The 18886-nt window shown below is 50.0% G+C and overlaps 7 protein-coding genes across 7 annotated transcripts; 2 read left to right on the top strand and 5 right to left on the bottom strand.

Moving 5' to 3' along the window:
• Positions 1-550: 550 nt before the first annotated feature.
• Positions 551-1598, top strand: N7525_000526 (putative nicotinamide N-methyltransferase; the record flags this gene model as incomplete). Its single annotated transcript, XM_061211599.1, has 4 exons — positions 551-677; positions 734-1003; positions 1101-1274; positions 1387-1598. 4 exons carry the CDS (start codon positions 551-553, stop codon positions 1596-1598), a joined length of 783 nt encoding a protein of 260 aa, XP_061070825.1.
• Positions 1599-1849: 251 nt separating this feature from the next.
• Positions 1850-3047, bottom strand: N7525_000525 (putative S-adenosylmethionine-dependent methyltransferase; the record flags this gene model as incomplete). The annotated part of the gene is made up of 2 exons (XM_002562264.1): positions 1850-2783; positions 2989-3047. The coding sequence occupies 2 exons, from the start codon at positions 3045-3047 to the stop codon at positions 1850-1852; spliced, it is 993 nt and encodes a 330-aa protein (XP_002562310.1).
• Positions 3048-3952: 905 nt separating this feature from the next.
• Positions 3953-6079, bottom strand: dspD (putative protein-tyrosine phosphatase; the record flags this gene model as incomplete). Its single annotated transcript, XM_061211598.1, has 1 exon — positions 3953-6079. One exon carries the CDS (start codon positions 6077-6079, stop codon positions 3953-3955), a length of 2127 nt encoding a protein of 708 aa, XP_061070824.1.
• A 3437-nt stretch (positions 6080-9516) lies between these two features.
• Positions 9517-12011, top strand: N7525_000523 (putative LPXTG-motif cell wall anchor domain protein; the record flags this gene model as incomplete). The annotated part of the gene is made up of 2 exons (XM_002562266.1): positions 9517-10035; positions 10161-12011. 2 exons carry the CDS (start codon positions 9517-9519, stop codon positions 12009-12011), a joined length of 2370 nt encoding a protein of 789 aa, XP_002562312.1.
• Positions 12012-13859: 1848 nt separating this feature from the next.
• Positions 13860-15101, bottom strand: N7525_000522 (KH domain-containing protein; the record flags this gene model as incomplete). The annotated part of the gene is made up of 2 exons (XM_002562267.1): positions 13860-14560; positions 14702-15101. 2 exons carry the CDS (start codon positions 15099-15101, stop codon positions 13860-13862), a joined length of 1101 nt encoding a protein of 366 aa, XP_002562313.1.
• Positions 15102-15729: 628 nt separating this feature from the next.
• Positions 15730-17048, bottom strand: N7525_000521 (alcohol dehydrogenase family protein; the record flags this gene model as incomplete). Its single annotated transcript, XM_002562268.1, has 5 exons — positions 15730-15954; positions 16005-16469; positions 16527-16623; positions 16694-16840; positions 16900-17048. 5 exons carry the CDS (start codon positions 17046-17048, stop codon positions 15730-15732), a joined length of 1083 nt encoding a protein of 360 aa, XP_002562314.1.
• A 754-nt stretch (positions 17049-17802) lies between these two features.
• Positions 17803-18218, bottom strand: N7525_000520 (putative Yippee zinc-binding protein Moh1; the record flags this gene model as incomplete). The annotated part of the gene is made up of 2 exons (XM_002562269.1): positions 17803-18036; positions 18120-18218. 2 exons carry the CDS (start codon positions 18216-18218, stop codon positions 17803-17805), a joined length of 333 nt encoding a protein of 110 aa, XP_002562315.1.
• Positions 18219-18886: the final 668 nt, after the last annotated feature.

Genomic DNA, 18886 nt, shown 5'->3' with positions numbered 1-18886 from the left:
CGGAATTATTTTTGGCGCTCTTGAGAAGGAAGCCCCCTGATCTTTCTTGTCTCTGGCACATTCCCAAGGTCCCAAGGTTCCTGGCCCGTCATTCTTGACATGCGGCTGAGACACCCGGGACATTCTTCTTGTCAGTATTATTGGGTTAGAAAGTTGGATCGTTGTCGATCCAATTATTAGAGCTACCGAGAGCTACCATAGCTGTGGAATTATGTCCTCAAATGGACTTATCGAGGCAACAATTCAATCGCAGAGAATCTCGTATGCTCCATTATTATTTACCATGACGTGGTCGGACCTCCCAAGGTGGAGGCATCTCACCTAATCTACTCCATATCAAATCAAACAATGCAAACACATTTCAACCCTTTATCAAAATCCCTGATAAGAAATAAAGATAGTGCAGAACTCGTGAAGTGTCGCAATGGCCTCATATAATAGGTCAATTGACTTTCCAACCATACAACCAGGGGACCCTTGGAAATCTTCAAGATCTCTACTTCGAGCATACCAGATCAAATCCTAACTCAAAAACACCACAACCGCAGCAATGCTCCTTTCCCGTCTACGGCCCCTCCCCCGCCGCCACTATCCTAACACACCCAGCGCCCCAGCGCCAGAATTCCAAAACCAAGACGTCGTAGACAGGAATCAACCGAAGACCTCTTTGGTGCTTTGTAATTCCTTCCCCACCTCTTCCTAGACGATGCACCTTCCTTCCACGGTGACCCAGGCCAACACCTCCTCTACAGCTCCCTGCGCTATGGCGACCTCAACATCATGGTCCCCAGCTACCCAAGCTCAAGCGAGAAGCGCTCCGAGGAGATCGCCGCAGGGCAAGCCAAGCCAGACGGCTCCGTGGACCAGGTCGACGAGGGACGCAAACTCTTCGCGCATTTCCTCTGGAGCGCGGCAATGGTCGTTGCAGAGGGTGTCAGGAAGCGGACAGACCCACAGCACCAGGCGAAACAGAGACAGAAGCCAGAAAAGAAACCCAGGAGCTGTGCAGTATCAAGGACGGTACTCGAGTTGGGCGCACAGTTTATACTGTACACCCCAACGCTGACACACTCAAACTAATACATTGATATTGTTTACAGGCGCCGCTCTCCCCTCAGTAATCTGTTCCCTAGCTGGCGCCTCGAAGGTTGTCGCAACAGGCCACCCCTTGTCGCCGGCATTCAGCGGCGCAATCGCTTTCAATATAGAGCACAATCTAGCCGAGCGCGCGCCTACGGCCGACAGAGAAATTTCAATTCATCCGCATGAATGGGGTGTGTTGGATACTCTTTCTCGACGGCGAACAAGGGTGTCTTCACGCGCACCGTCGCGGCGGATTGTTTCTGGATGCACTCGCAGCATGAGAACCTCGCCCGCACTATGCAGTGGTTCCTTTCGCCAGTGGAAAGGTAGGTCGTTGCTGGCTTACCGGGCGCGCGATTGTTGCCGGGTTCTTTGAGACGGCCCTTAAAAATAGATTCGTGGTTGAGAAGATCTACGAGAGGGACTTGGTTGCGAGATTGGAGGATGAGGGTGAGATTCGCAGGGAATGGCTTCCGGTTAGGGAAGGGGAGGGTACGGAGAATCAGAAGAGGTGATGTGTTGTTGCTGTTTTGAAGAGGAAGGGGGAGTAGAGTTTTGGGCTGTGGTTCTGACGATGGCATGTGCATTTTTGAGCGATATCTCAGTTCCCTTGCATGATGAGATTACGAGCATAGATAGAGGAACGAATGATGGACATGTTTCAGTACTATATTCAGCATACATCTATACTGGCTATCTGCTTTCCACTTTTGTTTGCTTAGGGGTATAGTATAGTTTGCATGGTTTTCTGCAGCTCCACCAAGTATCAAGCATCCCCAAGCCTCTGGAAACACACCGTGCAAACACCCTGTCCCTCATGTCCTCCAAACCGGAAGCGAGGATACTCAACACGGCCCCAAACCGCCAACCGATCCCCATTCGTCCGACCCCCAGTGAACCAATGCACCAGCTCTTCCTCAGTCCAATTGCAGGTAGTAACAATCAGGAACCCACCGCGCCGCACTAATCGCCGCGCGATATCAGGGTATCTCTCACAGACACGGATGGTCTTCGCATCATCAGCTAGCGAGACAGCATCAAACGTCCCCTTGTCAAGCACGATGTCGAAACCACCTTCATGGTAGGGGAACCAAGGAAGTGTTTCCTCCGAAGGAGAGGAGGGTGATACCTCAAGACCTGTTTCAGAAAGAATCGCCTTCGAGCCCAGAATATCCCACTCCTCGAACTGGATGGATGTTTCTTGTTCCGGCAAGTCATCGGATCCAGCCTCTGCCTCGGTCTCATCATCCTCTTCATCGTCAGATTCATCCTCATCCTCATCCTCAGAGTCAGTGCGATAAGCCGAATGCCCCCTCACACGCTGCAACTCCCTCGCAAGCTCGACACTCTGGCGCGAGTAATCAACGCCAACAAGACGTCCCCCATAGCCGCCCTTCTTCTTAAGAAGCGCGAGCATACTCCCATTCCCGGTACCGAGATCTAGAACACTCGGCTGGCGGGAGCCTCTGTGTATATTGCGCGGCGACAAGGGGAAGGACTTGCGCGTGAGGAAGTGGAGGACTTTTTGCGGGGCGTTGTGTTCAGAGAACCAGGATGTGCCGGGGTCGTCTTCTTCGTTTAGGTCGGAGGAGGTGGACGCGGCATCGTCGTCATTTTGGTCTTTGGCATTGGCGTTGGGGTTATTCTTGGGAGCTTCGTGCGAAATGTGGGCTAGTGTGCGGGCGTAGTAGGATTCCCAGCTAGGTTTGAATTGTTAGTTTGGGTTTGGTAATTTTCTTCAGATATTAGAGGCAGTCGTATAGATCAATTGGTAGTCCAATTGATCCGTTGCTGCATTTGCAGTGCCTGTTTCACTGTATACAGCACGTTGGAGGGGTAGAGCGGGGTTCGTGAATTCCCGGCCCCCCAGCAAGGGAGAAAGGTGCGGCTGAAAAGGACACATACTAGTCTTTTGTGCCCAGCTCACTGGGCGAGAGGTATGCTGGATGAGATTCTTCAACCATTGTCGCGGGCATGCAGAGGATGCGCAAGGAAAAATTTGGGTTGGATGGAGATGTTCTCGGGGCTTATCGCTATCTCCGTTCTAATCAACAGTCTGAAGCCGCGATGATTGGACCTAGAACTAGACTTGATTCCATTTTTTACAGCCGTACAAGAAACAATTGAAGCTTAACGTCGATCTCTATTGTGAGAATGTGCAAATGGGGTATTTATCATGCCATCTTTCACCCATAAACCAAGCATACCGTGATCCCAAGAGGAACTAAGCGGCTTCACCACACGAATGTTGAACACACAAAGAAAGGCGCAGAAGTCAAGGCCTTGTCTGAGCAAGATGGAAAGATAAGAGAGTAACACGAAACAACCAAGCGAGCGTGAGACGAAAGCCAATGGAAGCAAAAGAAACCCAAACGAGATAGGACCCTCCGATAATATTACAGGTACCAGGCACAAAGGAAGCAGACAGGTCTGATCCGATCTTCCCAGGCCGGGCCTTGGTTTGGTATCAAAATGAGTCCGTTTTGGACACCCGAGACGCCAGTGGTGGAGAAAAAAAAGAAGAAGAAGAAGAAGAGAAGAAAGCTCAAGCGATGGTGACGAGAAATGGTGTTGGCAAGACCCGTAGGTTCAAATGACAAAAAGAAATATGCAGCAAGTATGCAGGTTGGAGAAAATGGCGATGAGCGACGGCAAAGCCTGCTTTGGTCATGAGTATCATCAAGCCAGTCATCTGATTGAGATGAGTGGAAGAAATTAGTAAGTGAGAATGGAAGGGCATTGACTCCTGGGACACAAAACACGTCCCGGGGGCGAGCAGATGGTCTTCAAATCAGGAAAGAGACATGGAAAATATGTCGGGTCGTAGAATCGTTTCGAGCCTGGTCTCAAAGGAGACGAGGCGGATAGATCACAAGAATTCATCAATAGATCTCATGATCAGGGGTTCGCCGCCAGATGGAGGCGAGCGGGGGTCTGCCGGTTCGGTGGCAAAACCCATGCCATGGGGGATAGGAGGTGGAGACAGGGCTGCCGAGCGATCAATGCGATGGAATGATGCTGGTGCCAAAGGGGTCGGCGAGAGGAATTCGTTCGTCCTCGGTGAGAACAAACCACCACCGGAGTCTGGCGCATCACGTACAAACACATGGGTCTGAACGAGCGGGTCACAGCTGCTGACGCTACGCGGCAACCCTCGTAGCCGGCCCGAGGCAGGTCCCACGGACTGAAACTTCTGTCGGAATGGGAGGGGTCGGGGGGAGAGACTCCGCTTAGGCGAGTAGGACTTGGATTTTGTGTAGCTACCGTCGTCGCTCGTAGTGGGACGCGTTGATCTTGTTTCAGGGATTGAGAGGCAACTAGTTGATGGTGCCTGCGACAGGCCACGGAATGGTGGTCGGCTGGATTCGTTGGACTCTGGGCGCTCAGCTCGTGCAACCTGAGGCTCTGAGCTTCGTCGGCCGGTTTGGACGAACCACTCCTGGGGTGGGGGCTTAGAGGTAGATCCCCGCAGCAGTTTAGAGCGGAAGTCTGTGAGCTGGTAGATGAGGCTCATATTCGGGCCAACCCACTGGCTGCGTCCCTTAACTGCTTCGTACATCGAGTTGAAATCCAGGTTTCGGTTTTTGTACAATCCATAGGCAATGACCAGCGATGCCGAGCGACTGGCGCCCAGCTGGCAATGCACCAGAACTTTCTTTCCTTCGGCCACCCGGTCGTCAATCAGCTCACAGAGAGGGAGCAGATCTTCGAGAATTTCGGAGTTGTGGTCCCAACCGACATGGAGGTACTCCGGTACCGAAGTTGTAGGAGTCGAGGTAGTGGGGGTTGGCGACTCAGAATCCGAGGGCTGAAATTCCCAGGCAGACTTAAAGGACATTTCTGAAATCGCGGTCTGGGGCTCGCCTCGGGAGAAGCGTTTCGAGGCCATGGAAGCGTTGCGCCAAGTGCTCATCACTGTATCGTTCCGGTCGTCCTTGCTAGGATTGAACGGGTTCACCACTTCTTTAGCGACGTTGATAACCACGTCAAATTTAGACGCTTCTTCTGCTGTTGGTTCCAAATACAGGTAGACACCAGAGTCGTGGATCCGAATAGGCCCATCCGGGTAGCCACGATCCTTTTTGCGGGTCGACTCCCGCGAGTCGAGGTGGTCATCCTCTTCTTCTAGGCCATCAAGAACACGGCGAGAGAAGCCAGACCCATCAACCGGCTGCAGGGTGACAGGGGAGGAAACATCATCAGCAGATGCGCTAGAAAAACGGCGCGTACCATGTGGCATTAGCCGGGGAAGCTGCATGCCTCCCCGTGGGGCGAACGATGGTGATGTAATCGATGCAAGCGAAGGTGAGGATTCTGCGTGGCGTAGGGATGGAGTTGGGGGCACGGCATCAGTGGAGGTACCGGACAACGGTTTATTGAATGTCGGGGTTTGGATGGTCAGATTGGCGACGCGTCGCCTCGTGCTTTTGCTCTTGGCCGGGATCGCGATGGGAGATGGCGGGGTATCAAAGTGGTGTTGTGACGTCTCCACCACCGATGCAGTAGCGATAGGTGGGCGGGACTGAGATGGGGGTGGCATTCGCAATGACAAATTCTTGAGATTACGTGCCCGCCGGTTTGGGGAGTCTGGGCGCGCATTATGAGGGGTCGGCTGCGGCAGGCGTGGTTCACTGACAGGCGCAAGGCGCGGAGGAAGCTCCACGGGCCGAGTGGAAGGCAGGAATTTGGGGTACGAGACCGACATGGCAGATGGAGATTCCGGGGACGAGCTCGGAGAGATGTCACCCCCGCCGGGCGAATCAAAAGGTGAGATGGTGGTGGTCGGGGATGACTCGGTGGATGCCGAGGTCATGGATGAAACACTTTCGCGGTGGGGGGAAGGAAGTAGGCGCGTATTGACAGGGACATGGGTTGGATATTGAAGAGGGTGGATAGTGTTTGCTTCTTCTTTGTATCGCGGAAGTGGACCCCCAAACACCGACATGAAAGATGGAAATGAGTCCGGAAAGGACGGCTGGCTAGTTTGCACTGGCATTGTCCGAGAAATCGACACTGTGAAAGGGAAGTTCCTTTCAATCCGGCTCTCACAAGAGAGGCTAGAATGGCATTCGGGATCGAAGATGCACTTGCTGCCTGCGCAAATGGAGTCTCTATTGGGAAGGATGTTTAGCTTGAATCTAGGGCAACATAAATGCAAGGGTTTGAGACTAATGATCAAGGGGAAAAGCACACAATGCACGATGTCATGAAGGAGAATGAGGAAGTGTAATAATAAAGTGAGAGGTTGGTTACGGGAAGGCCATCCACATACCAGATCACAAGGGTATGTGTGTATCTTCTTTTCTTTCCCAGTATTGCAAGGAATATGAAGGAATGACTGGACCAAAGATCAAAGACCAAAGATCAAAGACCAAAGAGTTAAAGATCAAAGAGAATAATGAAAAGGGGAAAAAAATGTATCACAGAGTCGTATAGAATCAAAGCGGTTCCTCCAGGGAACTGGAAGGATGAAAAAGAGAGAAGAAAGGCAGAATAGGAAAAGGGAAAGAAAAAGAGAGTATACGGGTTTTTGGACCCTTCGTGTTTTGGGGGATCTGGAAGTAACAAAGTAACAAAGTAACAAAAAATAACATAAATAACATACAATACCAGAAGAGGGGAGATAAAACCCCCAATCACTGCCCTCTCTAATTTTAGCCGCCCTGGAATGTTTAGGTCGGCGTCAAATCAACGTAAATGAGAGGCTCGTGAGTGTGCCTCTTCCCACCTTAGCGTATATTATCTATTTTCTATTTCCTTATATTTCTAAATATTATTATATTCATTCCTTCTTTCTATGTATGTTGTATGTATTTCTCCAAAATACTACCTAGGTACTCCGTACATGCTCAGGTCCCACATAATTATAGTCCCACAGCTGAGTACATCCATGTCCACGGGTACTCCGTACTCCGTATATTCCTTAGAGTTGGATAACCCCCATCTGTTACACACAATACCAACACAAACGGCTTAAAGACCGAGATGACAAGGGGGGGAGACATTCGAGACGGGATATGGTGGAGATGTGCTGTGCGTAGTAACCCGAAAGGGAGACAGTCCTTCCTGTCTTCCAAATTTACCTTCCCGTCTCTCAATACATAACTCCACTGTTTCTCTACTCCATACTACTGTTCTAGATAATTACATATGTACATACATGATTCAGGTCAAAACAACATAAAATTCGAATGGGTGAACGGTGGGCTGGCTGACCCATGGATTGTGTGGACATGATACCATTGGACCATTCAACATTTTAGGGGCAACCCCAAAATAGGAATAGAGAGATATCTGATTGGATGATAGTAGGAGGACAAGGCACAACCTGAAACCCCATGGATCTGGGTTTGGCGCTGGATGAAACACACCAAATTGGCACTAGCGGGAGACTAGTGGGTCTTGGCACTTGTCTCAAGATCGTGTGAGATATAATACAAACAGGTTTGAGGCTATAATTTACTTTCATACTCCGTACGTAAAATAGCAATATTTACTCCGTACATCTGGAAGTTATGTACAACTACCTAGATCGTCCATTACATCAGCTGGGATTATCCCCATGGAGGCTGGGGAGAGTTACTGAAGCTTGAGGCCCACTATATTTTCGGGGAATGACGAATGATCGGCCTTCTCCACGTGGATTGTAGTCCTGAAACTGGATCTTCACTTCGCCATATGCCGAGTCTGGAGAGGATATTCCCATGGTATTCATCACCCTGTCACCGAAAATCTGGTTTGTGCCAGAGAAGTTCCAAATAGATGAACCCCTTTCTCTGGCGTTCTTGATCCTGAAGGAAACTCCAGATGTTTCAGCATGCGCTTCTAAAAATAACACTCTGGATTGCGACATTAGCAGCTTACGCTTGGTTGACATTCTTGTGTTTCAGACTTGAAGGACACTTTCCATTGGTTTGTCGCATACAAGGACAGCTTGTTCAATTAAACTACTACCGCGAATGAACTCCTGGTCTTGTCTTGCCTTGTCTCTTATTATCGGTACATATTGCAAATGGTATGGTCGGCTAGCCGTTGCAGTATACGATATAGGGCTCTCCAGATTATTCCACAAATAGATTTCTGTTTAATGATCAATCTAAACAAAGTACCTATCAAGTTGGTCCACCTACTCCGTGTTACCTGTATGCCTAGATAGTGGATTGCCACACGAGCAATACGCACATGACAATGGATTTGTCAAGTGATGGTCAAGTGGCTGTGTGCAAGTATTGAAGAATTCGACTCATATCACTATACTCCGTACGGAATACGGAGTACATGGGTCTAGACACCCTTGTATATTGTAGGACTCCATATTAAGTGTACTAGCGAGCCTACAAAGTATACTCTGTACACTAGGGTATATATCACTGATTGAGCCCCTTTATTGGCATAGCCTTGCTTGTTTCTTTCTCCGAGTACAGCCCATGTCTAATAATTAATAAAAAGTAGTCCTAGTGTTCCAAGGTGAGGCATTGCCGTACTATCTCGTCACTTATTGATTTTAGAAATAGGATAGCGAGAGAGTAATGTATATGCACCTAGAGTACTTTTCCTAGCCCAGGCTGCCCGCTTCACTTTTTATATTCATTGGTATGAATGGAAAGTAGTACCTAAGAATTAGACGACGTTTATCAACATAACCAGCCTCATTAGATAGTATACCTATACTGTATAACTATAGAGTGCAATAAAGGGTCCCCAAGTATTCCAACCATCTACTTCCATTTCAAGGTTGACTAGCATCCAAGAATGGTCGTATATCAGGTGATTAGTATGGTCTGCGATGTCAATCTATATTCAGGACCTGATATGTTGTGCCTATGTAGATGTAGATAGTATCCTGCATACTGCAACCTGAATAGTACCTAGATAGAGCTGCTTGTTTTGGATCCATGGATGTCAACTGTCAAATCCAATTTGTTGGGGGTTTTTTCAACCGAACCGTGGTTTTGCCTGGAGCTGAACCATGGCTCAATGCTTATTTTTGTATTTTTTGTTTTTCTTCCTTTTCTTTTCCTTTTCCCTCTTCTTTTCCTGTTTCGGATTTTATGTAGAGCAGACTACCATCTACCTAATAGGTTCTGAGTAGTATCATCCAGCATATCGCATCTACAGAGTTCCAGTTCATATTGTACCTTCCTCAATATTTCCCATGAGTCAAACCAAATCAAGTTTCAAACAAAATCCAATAGAAAATAAAAGCTCGTCAATATTGAAATTCTCCAGTGTATACCCGCATCCAATATTCTTTCTGACAGGTCAAGTCCACAAGTCCTTACTGACATCCTGCAATGACTATGAACTGTGCATATTTCCAACCTGTCGGAACTATACAATCCTAGCTTTCCCCAGAATCGTCAACACTTCAAAGGTACCAAGTACTTCACCGTACTCTGTACTTCGTACAGTGTACAGAGCACAAAGTACACGATGGCTGCAGGTTCCCGTGACCATTTGCAACCCAACCAAGTCAATCAGCATCGTGACTATGACCACGACCAGCACTTCCAACATTTCCGACATTTCCCTCACTCGCGTTCTTTGTCGTTGCACACTCGCTTCGATGGCCCCACCGATGAAACACCCAATCTAACCACCAAACGCTCCTTATTGCACCGCGCCCGGCGATCCATCCTAAGCTTCAGCTCACCCAGCCCCCAAGCTTCTGAATCTCCCCATGCCTCGAAGAGGCCCAGACAGGACGAATTACACCAAGATCGCCCTGATGTGAAAAGAACCATGCCATCAAGTCTGGCTTATTCTGGAGCGACCAGAACCCTAAATGAAAATGCTCGCTCCCTCAACGGCAGTCTAAACGGTACTCATCGGGGGATCGAGGACAAGTCTTCGACGGACGAGGGCCGCCCAAAGAACGAGGATGTGTTCCTAAATATTGCGAGAGCTGATTCTGGCCGTCGCGACTCGATAGGTCGCTCGGATTTTAGACGGGTAAGTGAGAATAATATAGGTCTTGAGCCGATCGCATTCCTGATCGCTCTGGCATTCATCGGCCACAGCATCCGCTCAACCCCTTCTTGTGACTTCCAGATAGCTAACGAGAACGTACGGACTAGTCACGGCTTGGTTATTCTAGCCAAAGTCTACGGTCGCCAACGACAGAACAAACCCCGTCACCCGATCAGCGGTATAGCAATATCGACAACCCCTTGCATTTGCAAAATGATTCCCCCACTGCCCCCTACAGCTCCATCCATACTCCAGCGTCATCCACCCATCCTCTAGACGACTCAGGTCGCTTCCGCTACAGTGGCCTAGGATCCAGTGCGCGATCCGCCGTCGGCGTTCCACGAAGCCGCTTCAGCCGCACGAGCCCAGAGACTTCACCGCGCACACCTACCGCTGCTGAGGAACAGGAGCGCCGGTCCTCCCTAACCGATCCGCGCATCAATCGCTATTCGGGACTCTCTACAATCCGGAGCAGTCGGCAACCTTCTGCCTCTGAAGTGACCGGGCGACCGCGAGCCGATACAGAACGATCGCGCGCTGATGGAACCGAGTCGACATTGTCCACTACGGCCCCATCCACTGTTTGGGACGAACTGGATGATCTCAAAGATCGGATCAAAAAGCTGGAACTGACGGGGAGACTACCTCCATCATCTTCAGCGGCGATGTACACCCCTACCAATGAGAGACCGCGGACTGCAAACACTGCAATTACCACCTTATCCTCTTCGCCGAAGCAACGCCGCAAAGCCAGCGTCTCAACTGCAGATACCGAACGGAGCCCGGTGCACCCCATTCTGCAATCCGCATTGGCCAAGGCAAAAGCTGTCTTGAGCGGTGACGTGTACACCTCCCTCGAAGCGACGATAACCGATGCTTTGAACCTTTCCACCGCGTTGGGCGTCAATACCGCCCCATCGGGCAGCGTCTCCGTCGTGAATGGAGGATACACCTCACCCGAACGACATGCCCGCCGCAAAGCAGACAGTGTATGCCGTAGCCTGACCGAGCTTTGCCTAGCCTTGACGGATGAGCAGCTAAAGAGTGCCCGACCGGCGTCAAGCCGTGAAACAGGCGTGCAGCCCCAATTGTCGAATGGCACGGGGGTTGATGCTCGTATGTCCGTACCGACGTATCAGCGGAATGGGAGCAAGGAGCCCGAAGGAGTTGAGCGGCGTCATAGCACGACCCGCATCTCCAATCGCCTTGACGCACGTCGAGCATCCCTGGTCAATACCAGTCCTGGTAACACGACGGATGTGAAGCAGAGTCCAAGCCAATCTCCCGGCATGTCTAACCCAGCCAGTCGTCTCAATCGCATGTCAAGTTCCCTCCGCAGCCGCAGGCTGACCATTGGCGAGGAAAGCGGAGAGACTGAAAGTCCACATAGTCGTTCGGTCTCCAGAGCCAATACAGAAATTGGCACACCGCTTCCTGCGCAAGCCATCCCGCCTCCTCGGCAACGATTCTCCCAAGGTCACACTGTGTCCCGCTCCATTTCCGGTGTGCAGCAGGACCAGAGCAGCGTCGCATACTCTCCCCGCTCCCCGCAATACCAATCATCACAGGTCCCACAACCGCAGGTGCAGTCATCACAGCCTCGGACACCGACTCTCTCATCCAGCCTCTCATTCCGTCGAAGCTACATGAACCCTGCTACTTATACTCCTGCGACATCCCGCTCCAACATCCAGGCCGGGTCTCGCCGTTACGGCCTAACGCCTAGCTTCTCTTCCAATAACGTGCAGGGATCTGGCGTCGAAGAAGGTCTGCGCTCGCCCCAAATGGAGCCCTCCCAGACCAGGATCTCCACCCCATCGAGCAAAGTGGCAACCAGCTACACGCCAATCCAATCACCACGACTGCGAACGAACAGCTTGGGCGCACGGAGATTCGGTCTTCGAAATCGTGCCCCGGCCACCCCCAACAATGTAAACCTCGATGACAGCATCGATTAACGCTCACACCTCCCATATCCCTCTGGCTGAACCCCGCCATCATGCATGCCAACCGTCGACATATCCGGTTACCTCACCTTGAATTATTTTACGCAGCGACCCCGCATCTGATCCTGTCTCCTTCGGACATCTGCTTCGACATCGGCGTTCTCGTTCCATCTTTCGAAAGGACTTTGCTTGTTATATGCGTGTCTCACCAGCCATGACAGTTGGAAGTTTTCCCTGTCCACAGTCCCACACAACATTGCATTATGCATTCTAACGAATCTCCTCTGTGTCTTTGATTTGAGAAGAAATTACACCCGTCACGCATTCACGGTGTCAGCACGTCATCCTATTCTGTGTCCACATTTTTTGGTGTGATATTTGTCTGGGGAAGGTCTCTGACAGCAAAGACACACCATCTCACCACCATAGACTGTCAGCATGTCTAGTGGTTTGTCAAATTCATGTACAAAACCTACCATTGGCGGCGTCTCTTGTCCATAATACTCTACCGGGTGGCACTGTTTCATTTGTGTACCAGCCCTAGGGATTATCTTTCCTTGTTTCTACTTGTTTCTCTTGTCTATTCTTTTGTCGCACCTCTCTCTTGCGGGCGCGTTTTGTATCTAGGTCTGCTGCCCGTAAGCTGGTCTTTTCTATTATCTCCTTTGTCCGTGAGTCGCAGACGAGAATTTACATAATGATGGAATGGAATGAAATGAGATATTCAAGCGCTTTCTTGTTAGTTCTGTTGCTTTATAGACAACACATGCGATCTAAGCTAGTGCGTTCTGCTGTCGCCTTATACAAAGATCTAATATCCTTGTCCACCATGTTATACATTGTAGCATAGTATAATTACTAGCTTAACGAACGATACATCAGTTGGACAGATCATTGGCACAAATATATCCCAGCAGATAAACCGGACGGGTCCATCTGCAGAGGGTATACAAGAAATCGCTTGTTCCTGGAGTAATTCATGAGATTAGACACCCAACGTCCTATTGGCATTTAACACCAGATATTCATATTTGAGAACAGCAGCCAAGGTGATACGCAACGAGACACATGAAAAGGGGGGCTATTAGGAGACAAGAAGCGTTTTTTTATTATTTCGAGGGTTTCGTTTTCAAGGGCCAAGATACACCGCAATAAGGAGAGGGTAGGGTTGATAAAAGGTGGTAGCATTGCAGTAAATCAGGGATAGGAAGGGAACGAAAACAGGGTACATAAGTCGAGGAGATAAGAGTGGAGGGGAAGACATGGATCAATATACCCCGCCAGCTACAAACTGGCGGCGTACAAGGTGGAACGATGACAAGGACAAGGAGGAGGTAGAGACCGGGATGGTGGCGGAGAGGTCTGGGATTCAGGAGTCGGGGTAAAGACGGATTAGAGACATCACGGTGACAGTTCAGCTGATGTGGGGAAGCGAGGGAGGGAATGGAGGTAAGGCTGTTGTGATTGGCAAAGTTGAGGGTTAGGATCGAGAGACATTCGGGTTGCGATGCAATTCAACGCACAATGGCCGATAAAGACCACACAAAATTGGTATCTAATACGCATGTGTACCCTCCATCCATCGCAGCGAACTTTTGTCTCTTGTGAATAAGAGCAACGTATGGTGAGGCTAGAACCTCGAAGGAGAGCCGAGGAAGAAGATCAAGAGAGAAAGACCCAAAGCAATCGGAACGAAATAGAGGAATAAAAAGGAAATAAAAGAAGCGCTAGCACATGACCGCCGCTGATCGTGACCGACAAGTCTTCAAGGAAGTCGTAAGGTCAGAGAACACAAAGGAGTCCTGCTAGGACCAATCTCATCCGCGCACACCCACACACCAGGGATCATTCCCGGGGGATTTATTCCTGGGGAAGCTGGCTGCGGCGAGTCTTCTCGGCTTCCAGGTTCTCGTAGAGAAGATACAGAGCCTTTTCGTTAGCCTGAGCACTTCCCATGATGGTGAACATGCGCTCGCCAGTCTCGTCGTGGGGAGCTTTGGCGATCGAAATCCGAGCGCCCGAGCTTCGGCGAATCTCTGTGATCTTGGTTCCGCCCCGGCCGATGATGCATCCAACCATGTCCGCAGGAATACTGATGTTCTGGGTCTGGATCTCTTCGCCATCTTCGGTAACCAAGGGGTATCCGCGGTTTCCAGCATCGGAGTTAGATCGGCGGTTATAGCCACCATCGCTGAAGTCGGCGCCGTTGCCGGTGCGGTTGTACTGACGGCTGCTGGTGTTGTTCTGGTAGCCATTTCCAGCCGGGGGGTTGTTGTTGAGCGGCTGCGAGCCACTGAGAGAAGCACGCACGGCGGGGTTGTAGAGAACAGTACCGGTGCCACGTTGCCAGTCGTCAAGCAGACATTTGCCGATTTCCCAAATGGCCTTCTCGATGCCCTCGGGGGTACCCTGGACCTCGACAATGCGCTCTGTGGATTGGGGGAGCATTTCCTTCTGCGCAACCATCCGAACACCCGATGCATCCTGAATGTGCTTGATCTTCAGACCCTGTCGTCCAATGATGGTACCCATTTGGTTGTGGGAGATCAGAAGGCGAACGGCTAGAGAAAGTTAGAACAAGTTCGGATCAAAATGGTAATTTCCAGACTCTCCGTATGGATTCTTTAAACTCCCCATACAGAAGAATGAGTCCAAACTAAAATATTCAGAGCGACCAAAAAAAAAAAGAAGATATCACTTACGGTGGGTCCCATTGTTAGAGACAATGCCACCCATGCCCATCTGCGGGGCACCCTCCAAAAGACCCTTTGCCACGATCGCATAGGCACGAGCAAGCGAGCGCAATTGACCAGTAACAGTCAGGACACGGTCATGGACACCGGGAACTACCTTGCTCACACCGGCCTTGACACCGGTCTCGTCGCGGAGGTCGGCAACGTTCTTGCCAGCCTTACCGATGATGACACCGGCCTCCTTGGAGGAAACAATAGCACGCAGAGTCAGATCGGCGATAGCATACTCCTCCTCGGTCTTAAGGGGGGCCTCGAGGTCACCCTGATCGGCGAGGTTGTCGTTGAAGTTATCGGTCATGGGCTCGTCGTGGTCCACAGCGGTGGTTTGGTGAATCTCGGCGGAATCCATTTTGTCGGTGATCGATGAAGGTAGGAGAAGCGGAGGAGCGGTTAAGCGGTTTGCAAGGATCAAGTGAGAAGCGGGATAGAAGGTTCCTTTAATGCCGTACGGTCGCGAGATGCGGACCGGTAGAGACTTCACACTCAAATAGTGGCAAAAGTCAGTTTTGTAAAAAAGGTAGAAAGGAGTGCGCATGCGGTACAGGATGATGCGCGAATTCCCAGAGGGAAACCCGTAAAATAGGATCAAACTGCTAGAAAGAGGACTCACAGAAGAGGGAGATAGGAAGTGGAGAAATGGATGGGAGGGGAAAGTGCCAGGATCTTGGATCAAGAGGGAGAGGAAGACGGATAGGGAACTCGATGAGAGAAAGGGGAGTAGAGGAGAGAAGAGGAGAGAGGAAGAAGAAAAAGGGAAAAAGGTGAGGGGAGAGAGAGGAGAGAGGAGGAGAGATGGAGATGTGAAAGAGTTGAAGTTCAAGTGTTTTGCTTTAAGCGGAGAACCCGAGTATGAAAATCTGCCTTCTCTCTTTTTCTCTTGACCTTTTCTTTTGTTTGTATACAGGGTTTCTTATATATAATTCTACTCTTCTATTGCTTTTTCTATTTAATCTTACCTGGTTATATACATATGCTCTCTATTTATCAGCCTCGAATATCACTTTCTGCACCTGGTGCGCATTGAATAGATCATAGCCCTCCACGGCCTGCGAGAGTGGCATCATCTTATCAGCCATAAAGCCAAGTTTGTGCTGGTTCCTCTTGAGCACTTCCAGGGCCTGAGGAGCTACAGACCGAACAGGGCATCGCCCCATCTGGACAGTGAGGTTCTTGGAATAGGCATCATTGCCGTCCCAAGGAATCTGAGTACCTTATTAGCAACGATACTAAAAGCCGATACATATCTACTTACCTCTCCATTGTGGACACCAACACTGCTAATGGTTCCCCAAGGTCGCAGAAGTTCAAAGCCAGTGCGCAAGGCAGGACTCAATCCGACGACTTCGATGACAGCATCGGCACCACGTCCGTTTGTCAGCTCTTGAACACGCTTGTCTAGACCAGCCCGGTCCAGCTGGAAATTCCACGGCTCAGCACCAAGCGACTTGGCAAGCTCCAGTCTCGAGGGGACGGAGTCAACTGCCAGGATATGCTTGGGCTTGTACTCCAAAGCATTGATGAGCGCGCAGAGACCGACGGGTCCACATCCAATCAGGACTACTGTCTGTTCAGCAATCTGCTCGGGGGTCGAGTTCTTGAATGCGTTGTTGGCTGCAAACCAGCCTGTGGGGAAGATATCTCCCATGAGAACCAGATACTTCTCGTCAACGCCCTCGGGGGCCTTCATGACCGAACCATCAGCATTCGGGATTCGCGCCTGTGTAGTCTCAATATCAGCACATAGAGCAAAATAAGAATATGCTTAGAAACCCACGTATTCAGCCTGTCCACCGTCCAAGCTGTCACATCCAAAAAGACTGTTCTTATCACAGCGAGAAGACCACCCTTGCTTGCAGTAGAAGCATTCGCCGCTATCATAATGTCAGCGCAACGTTCCTACAATTTACTGCAAAACGAGCATCTAGCGAGCAGGCAGCTTACCAGGAAGTGGTAAACGCAGTAACAACCCGGTCACCCATCTGGAGAGTCTTGACGGCGCTGCCCATCTCAACGATCTCGCCCACGAACTCATGGCCCATAATAAATCCTGTTCCTGCAGGCTCCACGCCACGGAACATGTGCAACTCACTAAATAATATTGCTATTAGCACTGGTCTTTGCGTAAAATAAGTATAGATCAATCCCACCTTCCACAGAGCGCAGTATATCCCACCTTGACTACAATATCCTCCGGGTTCTGCACTTTGGGAATAGGTCTCTGCTCAACAGCGACCTTATAGGGGCCGTGAAACACGACCGCCTGCATCATACCAGAATCCGAGGTAGCTGGAGCCATCCTGACGATGGTCAGTCTTCAATCTTTTTATAGTGGAATCCTGTAGTTGAAGTATGACCGCAGAGACTTACTTTTGGGTTTTGGTGGGGAAATTCGGAGGTCAGGCTTTGTTACAATGGATACTCCAAGCCAAATTCTTCAATGTGGAATCAGAATGCAGAGGGATCCGAATTTAAAGAAGAAATCTACTAATTTCTCCAGTCTCGGGCTTCTGTGCGAATGAATCACCTGGTGGGGCTGGTAGACTATGTCCACAGTGGTTGGTCTCCACTGAAAGCGCCGAAAATAGGATATAGATGGGTATGCTTTATAGTATGGAGATTAAGTTCTATATGATGCATGTGTTTGCAGGTATCGACAGAATACAAGGGAATTTGAGCTACTACTCCAAGTAGGTCACTCTTATGGAAGGTGGATGCTACGTAGAAGAGAGATAGAACTGTCAAACTGTATTCCAAGGACGCAACAGAAAGGCATGAAAGGCATGACATCCAAGCCCTGCTCTGCAAATGTATAGCTGGTTCCAGTTTCTTCGGGCCTAAAGAAACCGAACAAAGAAAGGCAAATAAATACTCCTTGCGACGCCTTTCGCAAACACCGAAGCTGAGAAAGAGAAAGAAAAACAAGGCAACGGAAATCAGTCTTAAAAAGCACACATGCTCAGAGAATGCAATCCCATTCTTATCATAAAATCGAGAACCGGCCAGGTGCACGAAACACATGAGGGTCATGCGTATGAGTGGAAGTCTCTCCACTAACAAACGACACAGAACAGTTCCTCCTCGAGGATGAATTTGCCCTCCTTGTATTTCTCACTGCTCTCGTATGCCTTGTCGTACTTCCATCCTACCGTTTCCTTGCACTGTCTGCAGGCGATGTCACGCACGATATGTCGACCTGTCGTCATGTTGCGCTCTACAGCTTCGCCTTGCGTGACGTTGACGACTTTATTGAAGAGGTATGCTTTCCCGTGCTGGCCTCGGAAATTCTAGGTAGTCGAAAGTCACGGGTCAGTAACAGGTGATTCATAGCAGGAGTTTAGGAAGAAGAGGGTTCAGGGCATTCTCATACCCGGCTCATGATCTCGTTGAAGTCCGCCAGATGAGTCTTGCATCCTTTACACCCGAAGATCTTGTTGGCAGTCAAGTAGACGTTGTATGAGAGGCCCATGGTGTAGTTATGCGGTTATTGTCGGAGAGGCGTAGGATGTGTTTCTGTGAGGATCTGAGATGGCAGCCGAGGTCCTGAGAGGTGAGTTCGAAACAGCAGAGAGGTGGCAATGATATATAGAGGGGGGTTATGCGATGGTTTATTGAAAAAGGGGCAGCGTGTTTGCCTGCTTTCTTCGATATGGAGTAGTTGGCCCCGCCCTGGGTTCGACTTGGGAGGACCTATGCGGTAGTCCTGCTGTTGACCTCCTTATTGATCTGAGCCTTTATGTTCTGGCAAATGTAGGGTTTCTTGATTTATGATAACGTATCCCTGGCCCTTGCAGAGGGGTCTATGGAAAGAGGATGTCGGACTTCACAGCCTCCCAAGGTTGGAGCTGACGTGTAGACGATAAGCCGATAAGCGGGACCGGAAGGAGATTCGGGATTCACGGGGACAGCAGGGTAGCAGGGTAGCAGGTTAAAGGCTTTTCAGAATGGTCAGCTGGTTCAGGGTGTACAGAGGTCTCAAGAGAGTCAAGAGTCTGCCCAGGCGAGCTCGGAGGTTTAAGTCACTCTGAGGCCCCGCACTGGTTCTGGATCGTTTCAACCTTGGAAATCCCGAGCTTCGTCACTTTCTTTGTACTTCAGTATATTTGAATCTCACGATATACAGGACATACGAGAGTC

The sequence above is a fragment of the Penicillium rubens genome (genome assembly GCF_028828025.1).
Source record: "Penicillium rubens strain IBT 27055 chromosome Unknown utg000001l_segment0_segment0, whole genome shotgun sequence".
NCBI classification, from domain to species: domain Eukaryota; kingdom Fungi; phylum Ascomycota; class Eurotiomycetes; order Eurotiales; family Aspergillaceae; genus Penicillium; species Penicillium rubens.
Note: the sequence above shows the minus strand (reverse complement) of the source record. Positions and strands in the feature narration are given on the sequence as shown.